The 15,846-nt window shown below is 46.5% G+C and overlaps 1 protein-coding gene across 4 annotated transcripts in view; it reads right to left on the reverse strand.

Annotated features, from left to right (window-relative positions):
- Positions 1-13,433, reverse strand: part of LOC138638478 (calcium-binding protein 39) — a 50,956-nt gene extending 37,523 nt beyond the window's left edge. Inside the window, exons 1-3 of one of the 4 annotated variants that reach the window (XM_069727811.1) lie at positions 13,113-13,433; positions 9,535-9,614; positions 3,238-3,389 (exon numbers count right to left, since the gene is read on the reverse strand). In XM_069727811.1, the coding sequence (XP_069583912.1) occupies positions 3,238-3,351 (114 nt within the window). In that variant the 5' untranslated portion in view covers positions 3,352-3,389; positions 9,535-9,614; positions 13,113-13,433. Of the gene's footprint in view, positions 1-3,237; positions 3,390-9,534; positions 9,615-13,100 lie in introns of all 4 variants that reach the window. The other 3 variants (XM_069727809.1, XM_069727812.1, XM_069727810.1) reach the window with 3 other exon arrangements.
- Between the last annotated feature and the right edge of the window lie 2,413 nt (positions 13,434-15,846).

Raw genomic sequence — 15,846 nt, forward strand, 5'->3', positions numbered from 1 at the left:
ATAAGACTGAAAAACCTCTAAAAACTAAGGTTATTGATTGGAAGATCCAACAAGCTCACATAGGAGTAATGCTCAGGTGGCCATATACTTTTTGTGCTGTACACAGGACATAACTTCAAGCACTGGAAATGGAACAAGAGGAGATAGTAAAATGCAGAAAATTCTGAAAAAGGAGGGCTACGTATCCATCACAAGGCGTGTATAATTACAATGGGATACTGTGCAGACTGGACAAGTCAGTCGCCTACTGACTACATAAAACAGATTGTGACAAAACAGGTTATACGGACTAGGTGTGAATTATCATAGTAACAATTACCGACATCTGGAATTAGGAATGAATCACTTCCTGGGTTCTCACACCCAACCATGCAGGAAGGCCCAAAAGCACGAGCAGTCAGAGCCAGGAGCAAATTGTGAACGGCCGCTGTGCAGCTCTTCAAGCTCAGCCGCATCACAGGTGGGTGCAGAGGGCATGCTGTGCTGTCTGCAAAAACACTAGGCCGGTGTAGAAAAATCACTCGATTGTACTGGAACACCAACTTTTCTTTGTCAAATGGACACAAACTGACCAAAACTAAATTTGTCTGAACATTCCACAAATTGGAATTACCAGCCTCCCACTGACAAAATACAGATCAATGTCATAAGGCATATATGTCAAACTCAGGCCCACTGATGATTAGGTTTGGCCCGTGATGCTGGCAACAAACCCCCGAAACTGCACATTCAACTGTATCGGTATCCTGAAAGCAATGATGGAAGCGGGAAAACGTCGGCTCCCTCCGCTTCTATTCTCCCTCTGCATCTGACGTAGGCAGTGCAGTGAGTGCGATGACGTCACTACTTTGCGCCCACTGTGCAAAGCGGTAAAAAGCGTCACAGGGCTCGCTGTCATAGTAACATAGTAACATAGTTAGTAAGGCCGAAAAAAGACATTTGTCCATCCAGTTCAGCCTATATTCCATCATAATAAATCCCCAGATCTACGTCCTTCTTCAGAACCTAATCATTGTATGATACAATATTGTTCTGCTCCAGGAAGACATCCAGGCCTCTCTTGAACATAGTAACATAGTTACTGTCGAGATCAGAGAGGCGGAGGATCGAGAAGAGAATACTTTTTGTTTAATTTTTTTAATGTGGAGCAATTTTTTTTGTATGGAGGACTTTGTGAGGCCCACAATACTGCTTGGAGCCTATTATACTGTGTGGAGGGCAATGTGGAGCCCATTATACTGAGTGGAGGACTATGTGGAGCCCATTATACTGAGTGGAGCACTATGTGGAGCCCATTATACTGAGTGGAGGACTATGTGGAGCCCATTATACTGAGTGGAGGACTATGTGGAGCCAATTACACTGTGTGGAGGACAATGTGGAGCCCATTATACTGTGTGGAGGATTGAACGGGGATACAGTAGTCATCATGCCGTGCACGTGGAGGAATTCTCCATGGGGGCATCTTTGTTGGCATCATACTTTATGGGGGCAATGAAAGGTCAATCTAGGGGCTTTAAAAAGGAGGAAAATTACTTTTGCAAGGGCTGCAAAGTTGTAATGCTCTTCCGTGAAAAAAAAAAATAAAAATACTGGAAGTGTAGTCAGCCTGTGTAAACAAAACTATTAAAGAAGTTGTCAACTACGCGGACAACCACTTCCCAATCAGAATGTTTGCCCTCGTTATAATAGAAACACTTGTACTCATCTCTGGTACTGGAGCAATTCCAGTGGTGTCAGAACATGCTCTCCCCATGACGTTGTTCCCTCACCCGAGCCCTGCGCCCACCCAGCGCTGACGTCACTTCGAACAAATTGGACGTTGGGGCAGCCACAGCCTTCATTTGCTGTTGATGTCCGATTCGTCTGAAGGAGGGGACAGTGACGCCAGCGCTGTCTAGGTGCAATGCTCATGAGAGCGAGTGCCAACACCGCCGAACCTGCGCGGGAGGTAAAGTGTTGTTATTTTATCACGGAGAAACACTAGATTGAGAAGAATTTGTCAGTAGTGGAAGCCCCTTTAAAAATGCAAATATGTAGCTGATCGGCGATCGTTAAGAGCAGCAAGTCGAGTGGTTGAGTGGTGTAAACATACTTTAAAGGGAGGCCATAATCCGAAAATTACCTATTTCAGTCAGGTTTTCGTATTAAATGTTTGTTTTTTGGGGTTTTTTTTTTAATCTTCTACAATATTTTTCTTTTTCTCATATCACAAACTAAATTAAAAATAAAAGATAAAAAATTTGCAATTTTCACACGAACTGTTTCAGTTTAAATGTACATTATCACCAATGAACACCAATGAGCAGACTCCAACCCTATCTATTGTATTGAAGCAGCTAATGATCATGTGCAGTGCTCACTATAAAAGATGGGCGTCGGGTTAGGTGTGACATCTCCTATTGTGAATGGCAGACGTCAGTGTGACCACTAACACTGCTTCAGCTTTCATCTCATACCAGCCAGTGAGGTGGGATGGGCAGCACAGCAGAGCTGTCAGCACTGTGAAGGGAGCTGCTACAAGTGTTGGTAAAGAGACAAAGCTGAGCTCTGCTGTACTGCCCATCCACTCACACCGACTGCTGGGAGATGAAAGCGGAAATATGGATGTAATCCCACTCATCTCTGCTCCTTGTAATCACACACAGTTTGCAGTGAGAAGATCAGACTGCCTGTCATTACACACACAGAGACACCAAGAGAGACCTTACCGGTAAACTGTCCAATCTGCAGCACATATCTGCCACCACCTGTCTGCTCAGTCCCATGCAGCCATGTGACATGAAGGATAATGAAGGAATTAGAAGAAAATGCCTAATGTGTTAAAAAAATATTATTTTGCCGTTTACAAAAAAAAAAATCCAAGAGGAAACCAAACACCAACCACGCAACACACTTGAGATTATTTTCACTCCTACATTGTTTCTAATAGAAAAATACAGAGCTACTTGCATTGCTCAAAAACATGGATGTGAACAGCGCCTTACGTGGCCTTTTACGCTTTTCACTTGGCACGGTTCCAATGTCCCTGTGATAACATTAATCTGCAAAGTCAATATTGTCTGAGGATCACAATCGTAGATCTGGAGAACAACCTCAGGCTTAAGGCTGTAATTATCATTCAGCAAAGAAGAAAGCTTTCATATTCTAAAGGAAAAAGAGAGAAGACAGCCCCGGCCCTACACAGTCACAACTGATCGCAGGGCACACTGCATAGACGCACGAGATGTTCTGTACCTTCTCTGCTTTCTTGTCCGAGATGTCCTGCTTCTCCAGTACGGCTATGCTTTCCTTCAGGTTCTTCACTATGTCTGCTGGAGACTTGTGGGACTTCCCGAAGGGAAATGGCATGTTTGCTTGGATAGCACTGCTTTACAGCCCCGTACCTCCTGCAGGATGAAGGGAGAAGATGCACATCAGCAGAAGCTGTGAAAGATTTAGATTGTGAGCCCCAACAGGGACAGCGATGATAATGTGTGCAAACTGTAAAGCGCTGCGGAATATGTTAGCGCTATATAAAAATAAAGATTATTATTATATTATTATTATTAAAGAACATCTGGTGATCTTGCTCTATAGGTTTATTAAGAAAAAGGCCAGTTCATTTTATTGACAAAATATTCCCCTTGTTTAGTGGGCCTTTAAAGCCCCCATAGTGGATATAAGTACAGGGCAAGAATAAAGCTTTCATCCACAATGACGAAAACGAGGAGAAAGTTCTACTTCAGGCAACATGGTGGCTGCGCTGGGGTCCGGAGCTCAGATCACACCGAGGTCAACATCTGCAAGGAGTTTGTATGTTCCTACCGATTTCCTCCCACACTCCAAAGACATACTGAATCTAGATTGTGAGCCCCAATGGGGACAGTGCTGATAAAGTCTGTAAAGTGCGTTGGAATTAATGGAACTATATAAGAGAGTAAAACAAATTAATGAAATAAACCTGCAACATACCTTGTGTTTCAGTGAAGCAAATAAACCCCACCTATGAGGTCAAACAAAGCAAATACCATATAATAACAAAATTATGTCGGCACTGTTCCCAAAAACAGGATAAACACACTGGGCGGTATCCACATGTGTGCGGTACAATATCTGAGAGAGATCAACCGTAACATGTCAGAGTAGGCTGGCTCTCACCATGTAGCATGACAGAATAGCTGCTTATTTTCCTTCCATGGTCGAGAGATATACAAAAAGAACAACAATCAGCAAGTCAACGGCCCTTTCAACTTTTCTTAAAGCGAATCTGTCACCTCAAATTGGCAGGCTATGTAAATGCCCTGTGTCCGGTCCGATGGGCGGTGTTTCATCTTCTATTCTCGACCCCTTCCTTCCCGCTGTCCGCAATATTTTCGTGAATTTGAGTAGGTGTCCTCCATAGTTCGTGTGTGCGCAATGCAATCTTGCCTCGCGCATGCGCAGTATGCTTTGCCCAACTGCGGGCAAAGCCGAAAAGCATTACTGCGCATGCGCCGACGCGCTATGTCCTGGAACACAGAGAAAAACTTCCGGGACATAGCGCGCCGGCGCATGCGCAGTAATGTTTTTCGGCTTTGCCCGCAGTTGGGCAAAGCATACTGCGCATGCGCGAGGCAAGATTCAATTGCGCACATGTGAACTATGGAGAACACCTAATCAAATTCACGAAAATATTGCAGACAGCGGGAAAGTATGGGGTGAAGAAAAGAAGATGAAACACCGCCCATCGGACCGGACACAGGGCATTTACATAGCCCGCCAATTCGAGGTGACAAAGTCCCTTTAAGGTGAAGCTACCGGTACAAAGAAAATAAACAGCTGTTTTATCATATTTCGTGGAGACCGCCATCATGCTTTAGGATATGACACCAAATACCATGCAACACTTTGGTAAATGAGGAAAAATGTGAGATTTTTGTAGATTCTCAAACACACTAATGCACCATTTATACAGGGGCGTCCACATTTTCTTTCCCTTCTTTCTCCAAGTTGGCTTCTGAATGCAAAGTTTAAAAATATAGTGCAGAACCCCTTTCGGGGTCACCTGCAAGAAAAAAAGGCTACGAAACATCTACAGCATTTTTTTAAAAAAATTCCAGATTAGAAACTTTATATTAAAACAGAGGTGGGCATTGTAAAAGATTAAACTGAGGCTTTTACTCGGACCTGTGTATAACCCCACTCACATCACTGATTGGCAGCTTCCTGTGTACACTGTGCCTAGGCAGAAAGCTGCCAATCAGTGTTGGGGGCGGGGTTACACAGAGCAGTGGACTCGGAGGCAGGAGAAACCTAGCCCTGTAGTGATAATCTCCTGCTGATAATCTTTCAATAAAATCAGTGTTTTAACACACAGGCCAGTAAGTGACATTACCGGAATCAGGGACTCGGCCCCTAAATCATGCTACTCTCAGATTACATAGCAAAAAACTTGTGACAGATTCCCTTAAAGGCAGTGAGTGCCTGCTGTGGTCACACCCTAAAACAACTACAACCCATTTCATTTCCAAAGTCACCCACATGTCACAAGTGGATCAAAAAGTGACAACTTCTGCCAAAATGTTTTTTAGAAGTAACTTCACCTTGTGCCCTAACTGGGTTACAGCACTTCTACATTAGGAGTCCGAAAACTATAGGCAGGCTACAACCGTCAGGTATACGTCTGTTTTGCCTATGTACCAGCTGCTTCTTCAACAGAATGGTGAGAGTAATAGGATGTTTAAATGACAGAAATTATTAAGAAGTACACAAGGCACTCATATTTGGGGAAATGAAAATTGCTCTGCAGTTATGCAACATGAACTTCTGCTAACAGTCTTGGTTCTGGACAACCAGAGTGTAAAACACAAAGAGAAACACAACTGCATTGGTGAACGACTGCTGTCTTTAGAGCTGATCCACGAACACAGAGGCCGCGGGATGCTGAAAACATGACATCAAGGGATGACAACCCCTTACATGCCCTACTGTGCTTGCAGAAGGAATTCAGCGCTTGTAGAAAACTTGGCATCGGGCAACCCCAAGATCTCCTCTCTCATTCATATCTGCATCTTGTGCATGGAAACTTGTAACAGACACAGCAACACCTGAGCATTATGCACGATACAGGCCCGCCTATGAGGTAGCAGAGTTTGCTGCAGGAGACCAGCGGCCGACCCAGACACCGCGGCACATACTCACACTGCGAAACCCAGATGTGTGCATCCGGTGTACGGTAACCCCAGTAAGGAGCGAGTGCTGGCCCATATACAACATGGATCACAGAATAGGTGATATGGTACGATTCACTGTCTAATGGAAAGGGGCCACATTCAGCAGACATTGGGCCCTTATCCTTGGGATTAATGGGGGTCTTGTGTGTTGCTTATGGGACAAACCCTTTAAGAGCAACTTTTCCTTTACTGTCTGTAAAGGCTATATGAAGATTTGCTTTTTTAAGCTTCTTGCAAAAATCTGGTGCCAACATATAATTTGTATGAAGATTTAATATTTTTTTTTATTTACTCCTTTTGAACTTTTTTTTAGTTCTTGTCCCCTTTAATTATTTTTCAATTTAACATTATGCAACATCACATTTATATACAGTACAGACCAAAAGTTTGGACACACCTCATTTAAAGATTTTTCTGCATTTTCATGACTATGAAAATTGTACGTTCACACTGAAGGCATCAAAACTATGAATTAACACATGTGGAATTATATACTTAACAAAAAAGTGTGAAACAGCTGAAAATATGTCTTATATTCTAGGTTCTTCAAAGGAGCCACGTTTTGCTTTGATGATTGCTTTGCACACTCTTGGCATTCTCTTGATGAGCTTCAAGAGGTAGTCATCGGGAATGGTTTTCACTTCACAGGTGTGCCCTGTCAGGTTTAATAAGTGGGATTTCTTACCTTATAAATGGTGTTGGGACCATCAGTTGTGTTGTGCAGAAGTCTGGTGGATACACAGATGATAGTCCTACTGAATAGACTGTTAGAATTTGTATTATGGCAAGAAAAAAAGCAGCTAAGTAAAGAAAAATGAGTGGCCATCATTACTTTAAGGAATGAAGGTCAGTCAGTCCAAAAAATTGGGAAACCTTTGAAAGTGTCCCCAAGTGCAGTGGCAAAAACCATCAAGCGCTACAAAAAAACTGGCTACATGAGGACCGCCCCAGGAAAGGAAGACCAAGAGTCACCTCTGCTTCTGAGGATAAGTTTATCCGAGTCACCAGCCTCAGAAATCGCAGGTTAACATCAGCTCAGATTAGAGACCAGGTCAATGCCACACAGAGTTCTAGCAGCAGACACATCTCTACAACAACTGTTAAGAGGAGACTTTGTGCAGCAGGCCTTCATGGTAAAATAGCTGCTAGGAAACCATTGCTAAGGACAGTAAACAAGCAGAAGAGACTTGTTTGGGCTAAAGAACACAAGGAATGGACATTAGACCAGTGGAAATCTGTGCTTTGGTCTGATGAGTCCAAATTTGAGATCTTTGATTCCAACCTCCGTGTCTTTGTGCGACACAGAAAAAATGAACGGTTGGACTCTACATGCCTGGTTCCCACCGTGAAGCATGGAGGAGGAGGTGTGATGGTGTGGGGGTGCTTTGCTGGTTACACTGTTGGGGATTTATTCAAAATTGAAGGCATACTGAACCAGCATGGCTACCACAGCATCTTGCAGCGGCATGCTATTCCATCCGATTTGCGTTTACTTGGACCATCATTCATTTTTCAACAGAACAATGACCCCAAACACCTCCAGGCTGTGTAAGGGCTATTTGACCAAGAAGGAGAGTGACGGGGTGCTACGCCAGATGACCTGGCCTCCGCAGTCACCAGACCTGAACCCAATCAAGATGGTTTGGGGTGAGCTGGACCGCAGAGTGAAGGCAAAAGGGCCAACAAGTGCTAAGCATCTCTGGGAACTCCTTCAAGATTGCTGGAAGACCATTCCCGGTGACTACCTCTTGAAGCTCATCAAGAGAATGCCAAACAGTGTGCAAGCAGTCATCAAAGCAAAAGGTGGCTACTTTGAAGAACTTAGAATATAAGACATAATTTCAGTTGTTTCACACTTTTTTGTTAAGTATATAATTCCATGTGTTAATTCATAGTTTTGATGCCTTCAGTGTGAATGTACAATTTTCATAGTCATGAAAATACAGAAAAATCTTTAAATGAGTAGGTGTGTCCAAACTTTTGGTCTGTACTGTAGGATGATACATAACAAAGCTTTAGTTTGTTTCTCTAAAGTGTGCTCAGAACTTGAGAATAAGTGCGGTCATACACTAAAGGTTGGGAACAGCAGAAATGACAAATTTACATAATTTTGTAACAGATTCTGATCGATATCTGTCAAAAATGTGATCGGCAGCGTTTATCGGGAGTTTCCATTTTTCAGTTCTTGTCGGGTGCTGTAATTGAAAAGTCATTCATGTCAAGTTACAGAAATGCATCTCATCAAAGGAAGCCAGACAAGGCAACAGATCACAGCAGAGACGGATCAGTAACTTGTTGTCTTACGTTATGGCACTGTGCGCCCAAGACTACAACAGCCAAAGACAAGCCGTGAACCACGAGTCACTCAGAAAACAATCTATAAATGTGCTGGTATGACAAACTACCAGGGATCTATTATGCCCAAAACACTGCTCATTTTGTCTGGAAAGCAATAAGATAAAATTTTAACTGAAATAGTTAAAGCCCCCGAAATTAAAATTGTAGCCCTGAAGTGTGAAAGTCAATGCAATTTATGATGTATCCAATACATAATTGCTCTCTTCAAAATGCCAGCATGGACAAACACAAAAGAAATATGGTACAGAAGGAAAGTATATTAGATTACCCACATTGCCTATTAAAATGTAAGGCCGGTTTTACAGATCCGTGAAACAAGGACCATGCTCTGCTCACAATGCCTGCCTGAGCGCCAGGTTGCCTGCCGCGAGCTAACTGCCTAATATATGACTGACGCAGTAAGCTCATCTTCGGAGACCTGGTGGTTGGGTCCGGTATTGCGAGCCGCAGAAGGTCAGGGTTTTATAGATGTGTGAAGACCTATTTAGCGGTGTTCAGTTGGTTGGGCTGGAAACTTCTGACATTTAAAGGGACACTGTCACCTGAATTTGGAGGGAACAATCTTCAGCCATGGAGGCGGGGTTTTGGGGTTTTTGATTCACCCTTTCCTTACCCGCTAGCTGCATGCTGGCTGCAATATTGGATTGAAGTTCATTCTCTGTCCTCCGTAGTACATGCCTGCACAAGGCAATCTTGCCTTGCGCAGGCGTGTACTATGGAGGACAGAGAATAAGTAAGTAAAGGGTGAATCAAAAACCCAAAAACCCCGCCTCCATGGCTGAAGATTGTTCCCTCCAAATTCAGGTGACAGTGTCCCTTTAACAAGCTGCGCTCCAGCTATTGGGCTTCTAAGCAATTCATCAGACATATAAACTCACGCATTACATGTATTGTATCCATAAGTAGGAAAGGAAATAAAGCAAAGTGTAACATACACATGATTGTGTGAAGAGAGCTTGAAAAAGGAAGTGCTGTTGGTTACCTGTAGTTATGGTTAATATATCCCAATAACTGGGTGGGCGGGCAGCCTCTGCAGATCTCCAAAGGAAAAGTGCAGCCAACCTGCGGAACATAAAAGAAAAATACATTGAAAAAAATCCTACCTAAAAAGTCTGTCAACCCAAATGCAAATCAAACAGTTACAATAGCCCCAAGAAAATCATATGGGCAGCAGAAATTTCATTACTGTAATTAGCTTTATTCCATATGCAGAGAGGGTGCACGCCTGTTGTGGCCAAGAGCTCGGTGCAACTTTACACCCCATCAATTTGCAAATTGAACAGTTCTCCTATTGTGATTAACAGCGCTCACTTGGCCAGAATAAGCCTTCCTGAACCCCAAGTGCAGCACACGCACACTGACTATACATTGTAGGGATGGGCCCCCATTTATCATTGCCATCTGACTGCGACTGCCGCTCCCTACACCCAGAAGTGTAGAGAGCGGCTTCAGAGAGGGCGAGAGGATCAGTGACCTGCTCCTCCTGGCTTCACTGTGTCACACAATAAGCCAATCTCAGTGCTGATATTGACTTATTCTATGGTGCAGTGAAGACAGGAGGAGCACGTAACCATGCTCCTTATTGTCCGACGCTTAAGCCCCCCATACACCTTAGATGGCCGTCAGCCAAATGATGGTTTGGCCAAGCATCCATCCGGGAGCTACATCACCCAACTCACCCATATACAGGAGCACTCACATTGCTGATCTCTCTGGCGGTAGCTCATCTCCCCTGACAATCATTAGTCAGGAGATCCCTTACTCACATTAGACTGTCGGTGAAACCAGTTGACGGGGGCCTGTAGTGTAAATTAGAGACCTTTAAGGCTATCACAGTCCTTTAGTAGACAACAGATTCATGGGGATTTAGGTGGATTGTCTCTACAGAGTTTACTGTTGGGTCTAAAGGAAACAATTGCATTTACCTGTGTATTCCCACCAGACGAGCAGAGCCTTATTTAGGACTAATTCACAAGTTTTGCTGCCTAAGTGCAGATCTTGTGACCTGGACACACAGTACCGTATATGCCAATGATATTGGTAGTTCAGATCACAAGACCTGTAGTTAGGCTGGGAACTGGGATAGTGGAAGGAAAAGGAAAACACAACCACAAATAGTGTATCTTCCCCCTACGTGATGAGCGGTTATCAAATGACACATCCTATAGTATCAGATGTGCGGTCATTCGGCGACAAACAACCGCATCAAGCAATGTTCACATTATAGGAGCTGGAAAGAAAGAAAACTAAAGGCATTTTAGGACACTTGTGTTCCAAATCATATGAATGGGGTTCTGCACTGGAACGTTTTATTTCTGTTTTTATGATCCAAAAACACAAATAAATACTGGACATGTGAACAAAAGCTTACTGTGAAGGAGATCTCCATGCTGCAGTAAACATATGAGGCAGTGACAGCACTAAAAGGCCCTGTAGATAGGCCAATATTCGGAGAATTAGTATTCTGAAGAACACTCATTCCTTGCATCTGGGGGTCTAAACAGGCTGGCAAACAGGCAAAATTATTGGCCACACAAGGTCCTGTGTGAACAGGTGACATGATTCCAATAACATGATATGCCATGTCAGGACTATGGTATTAGCAATGGTTCTGAGCACATACAATTCTGTATGAGCCGTCTAAAGATGCCATTAGATGATCGACAAATCAGCTTGCATGTAGCTGATTGACAGTCATTTTGTAGCCATGATCAAATGGTCTAAAACCCGGTAGAAGCCATTAATTATTCTTAGCTATTCTAGGAAGGTTATATAAGGACACAGGTAAACGCATAATATTATACCAAGTGGGGAGCCGTGGGAAGCTTTGTGACTGCCATGTGAGAATGACAATTACCTGTGCACCACACTGAGATAACTCAGAGAAACCGCTATCCAAAGTTAGAAATTATACAAGATGGCAGTGAAGTGACTTCTTACAAGGCCATGTTTTACTGAGTGAGGAAAGTTCTTTAAGATTTGCATTTCACTATAGCATTGATGTCTAAGAGCGCGCTATTGCAACGAGCCATGCAGCTGCATCACCAGGATATGATTCTAATGCCACGCTCAGCATTTTACATCAGTATTTGTACGCCAAAACGGGGTGTGGAACAATCAGAGGAAACTCATCACCACTTCTGTATTTATCATCCACTCCTGGTTTTATCTTACAAATACTGATGTGAAATACTTACCAAATACGGATTGTGTGAACATGGCCTAAGAGTGCTCTGATTTACTGATAACATATAGTGAACTAACATAAGAGCCTCTTATCGATGGTTTGCATAAGCCGTATGTATCACTGCAGCTGTAGTATTATAAAATTACTAATGTACAAAATAACAGAAAGCATAATAACCTAAGAAGGAGTAATCAAAGCAAATATATAAACTAGGAAGTGTTGGCATTGCATAACAAGAAGTAGCTGATATATGAAGACAAGGGTTGCGTCATAAAATATATTAAAGAAATACATTGTATGAAAGATTGCTTGCAAATAAGCAAGCGAAATCAGGGTACCAAATCCAGAAAAAGGTTTATAAATTACCCTGTATAGCTACAAGCATAAGAAATGCTCCTCTAGAACACTATACATACACAGTATATAGCAAGATGGGGTATCGGTACGTGGACTTTACCCACTAGTTCTAATGTTCATTCATCTGCATGTCCGCAACGTTTCACTGACCATTACTTGTGACACTACAAGTCTCAGCAAAGGTGCATCATAGTCCAAGCAAACTTGAGGAATCCACTGGATGTAGTAACAATCAATTCAACTGAAGACCACGCTCATCAGGAAGTCTCACATATCTGGGGGAATAATTTATGAGAGACTTCCTGATGAGAACTACAAGCCTCAGAATCTCTTGCCTCTATGCAGTTTACATATCACGCTGGGATGTGCGGTTTCACAACAGCTTAAGAGCTAGCTGATGCAGGTCACTATTCAGTTGGGTGAGGGATGGAATATCTGAAAAGTTTCCACTACTGCATAGATTTACATTGGTAATGATGGCAATTAGCATTTTCCCTACTGATCTAATGGCGCCCGCATGCTGATCAGCTGCCATTTACATCACTCCTCTAGGTGTGGAGCACACAGCACTGCAATCCTAGGAGGGATGGCGGGGGTATTTTACTGCAGACAGACAACAAATTATTTTGTTTGAGGGATCATTCAGACGTCAGTATTTAGGGGACAGAACATGCACCATTATAGTCTTTGGGGCGGTTACATGTCTGAGTATTTTCACACCAAATCATAAAGACATGTCTGATTCTGATCAAAGTCACGTTTTAAATTGGCCGATTGTCGCTGATTGACAAAAGTCTGAGAAACTTCCATTAGTTTAGCTTTATGCAAGAAAAACTGATGAAAACCTGATCCAGAGCACGGATGAAAAAAATCACTGAGGTCTGAACGAGCCCTAAAATGCTTGTTAAAGGGACAGAATCTTTCCAGGTCAGGTGACCTGTGACACACAGGGGCCACATTATCTGCCCCACAATACAGACAGAGGGAGCCGATCATGGACGCACCAGGATACTCACAATGTGACCTAGCGAGCAGCAGACACAGGGACACCCCTCTGCCGGGCCCCCTGCTGCCTCCCGGGCTGCTGTCTCTCTGCTGACGGTTCACTGCACGGGGAGCCTTTCTTCTCCGCTCCTTTCCAGGGCTTTTGTCCTCTCCAGTCACTTCCGGGGTGTCCAGAAATCCGTGACACCGCTGCAGTGCCACTCCTTTCCCGTCACTCCCGAGTGTCTCGGGTACAGGGTCACTCCGGGGGTCTCAATTCTTTCTCACGGGTCACTCCGGGCGGCTCCTCCCGTCTCTATGGTGTTCTCGGTCCCAGAGGGATCACTTCCGGCGCCTGAGGTGACGTCACTCGGAGAGCGACATCAGTAGAACTGGAGAGCGAGGCGAGACTCTTTGGTAAGGCAGGCTAGAGCGGCCAGCGGAATCAGTCCGCTAGCTCTGGGGCTCCACCCAGTGGTAGCGTTATACGTGTGTCCATGTGGTGGGCGGTGCCCTGTACAATGTGACACATACACGGGGCAGGGGAGCAGTGAGGACGTGGTGTGCGGGGCGGGGCGGGGAGGAGACCTGGTCAGTGACAGTGTGTGAGCCGGGGGGGCCATGGTGTAAGGACAGAGAGGGGCTCCACATACAGTGTGAGCCGGGGGGGGGGGGGGGCATGGTGTAAGGACCGAGAGGGGCTCCACAGACAGTATGTGAGCCGGGGGGCCATGGTGTAAGCACGGAGAGGGGCTCCACATACAGTGTGTGAGCCGGGGGGCCATGGTGTAAGGACAGAGAGGGGCTCCACATACAGTGTGAGCCGGGGGGGGGGGCATGGTGTAAGGACAGAGAGGGGCTCCACATACAGTGTGAGCCGGGGGGGGGGCATGGTGTAAGGACCGAGAGGGGCTCCACAGACAGTGTGTGAGCCGGGGGGGCCATGGTGTAAGCACAGAGAGGGGCTCCACATACAGTGTGTGAGCCGGGGGGGCCATGGTGTAAGCACAGAGAGGGGCTCCACAGACTGTGTGTGAGCCGGGGGGGGGGCATGGTGTAAGCACGGAGAGGGGCTCCACATACAGTGTGTGAGCCGGGGGGCCATGGTGTAAGGACCGAGAGGGGCTCCACAGACAGTGTGTGAGCCGGGGGGGCCATGGTGTAAGCACAGAGAGGGGCTCCACATACAGTGTGTGAGCCGGGGGGGCCATGGTGTAAGCACAGAGAGGGGCTCCACATACAGTGTGTGAGCCGGGGGGGGGGCATGGTGTAAGGACCGAGAGGGGCTCCACAGACAGTGTGTGAGCCGGGGGGGCCATGGTGTAAGCACAGAGAGGGGCTCCACATACAGTGTGTGAGCCGGGGGGGCCATGGTGTAAGGATAGAGAGGGGCTCCACAGACTGTGTGTGAGCCGGGGGGGGCATGGTGTAAGCACGGAGAGGGGCTCCACATACAGTGTGTGAGCCGGGGGGGGGCATGGTGTAAGGACCGAGAGGGGCTCCACAGACAGTGTGTGAGCCGGGGGGGCCATGGTGTAAGCACGGAGAGGGGCTCCACATACAGTGTGTGAGCCGGGGGGCCATGGTGTAAGGACAGAGAGGGGCTCCACATACAGTGTGAGCCGGGGGGGGGGCATGGTGTAAGCACAGAGAGGGGCTCCACATACAGTGTGAGCCGGGGGGGGGGCATGGTGTAAGCACAGAGAGGGGCTCCACATACAGTGTGTGAGCCGGGGGGGCCATGGTGTAAGCACGGAGAGGGGCTCCACATACAGTGTGTGAGCCGGGGGGGGGGCATGGTGTAAGGACCGAGAGGGGCTCCACAGACAGTGTGTGAGCCGGGGGGGCCATGGTGTAAGCACAGAGAGGGGCTCCACAGACTGTGTGTGAGCCGGGGGGGGCATGGTGTAAGCACGGAGAGGGGCTCCACATACAGTGTGTGAGCCGGGGGGGGGGCATGGTGTAAGGACCGAGAGGGGCTCCACAGACAGTGTGTGAGCCAGGTGGCCATGGTGTAAGGACCGAGAGGGGCTCCACATATAGTGTGTGAGCCGGGGGGCCATTGTGTAAGGATAGAGAGGGGCTCCACAGACAGTGTGAGCCGGGGGGGGGGGCATGGTGTAAGGACCGAGAGGGGCTCCACAGACAGTGTGTGAGCCGAGGGGCCATGGTGTAAGGACAGAGAGGGGCTCCACAGACAGTGTGTGAGCCGGGGGGCCATGGTGTGAGAACAGGGAGGGGCTCCACAGACTGTGTGTGAGCCGGGGGGCCATGGTGTAAGGACAGAGAGGGGCTCCACAGACTGTGTGTGAGCCGGGGGGCCATGGTGTAAGGATAGAGAGGGGCTCCACAGACTGTGTGTGAGCCGGGGGGCCATGGTGTAAGGACAGAGAGGGGCTCCACATACAGTGTGTGAGCCGGGGGGCCATGGTGTAAGGACAGAGAGGGGCTCCACAGACAGTGTGTGAGCCGGGGGGCCATGGTGTAAGAACAGGGAGGGGCTCCACAGACAGTGTGTGAGCCGGGTGGCCATGGTGTAAGGACAGAGAGGGTCTCTCCACAGACAGTGTGTGAGCCGGGGGGCCATGGTGTAAGGAGAGAGAGGGTCTCTCCACATACAGTGTGTGAGCCGGGGGGCCATGGTGTAAGGATAGAGAGGGTCTCCACAGACAGTGTGTGAGCCGGGTGGCCATGGTGTAAGGACAGAGAGGGTCTCTCTACAGACTGTGAGCCGGGTGGCCATGGTGTAAGGACAGAGAGGGTCTC

This window comes from Ranitomeya imitator, chromosome 5 (genome assembly GCF_032444005.1).
Source record: "Ranitomeya imitator isolate aRanImi1 chromosome 5, aRanImi1.pri, whole genome shotgun sequence".
NCBI lineage: Eukaryota > Metazoa > Chordata > Amphibia > Anura > Dendrobatidae > Ranitomeya > Ranitomeya imitator.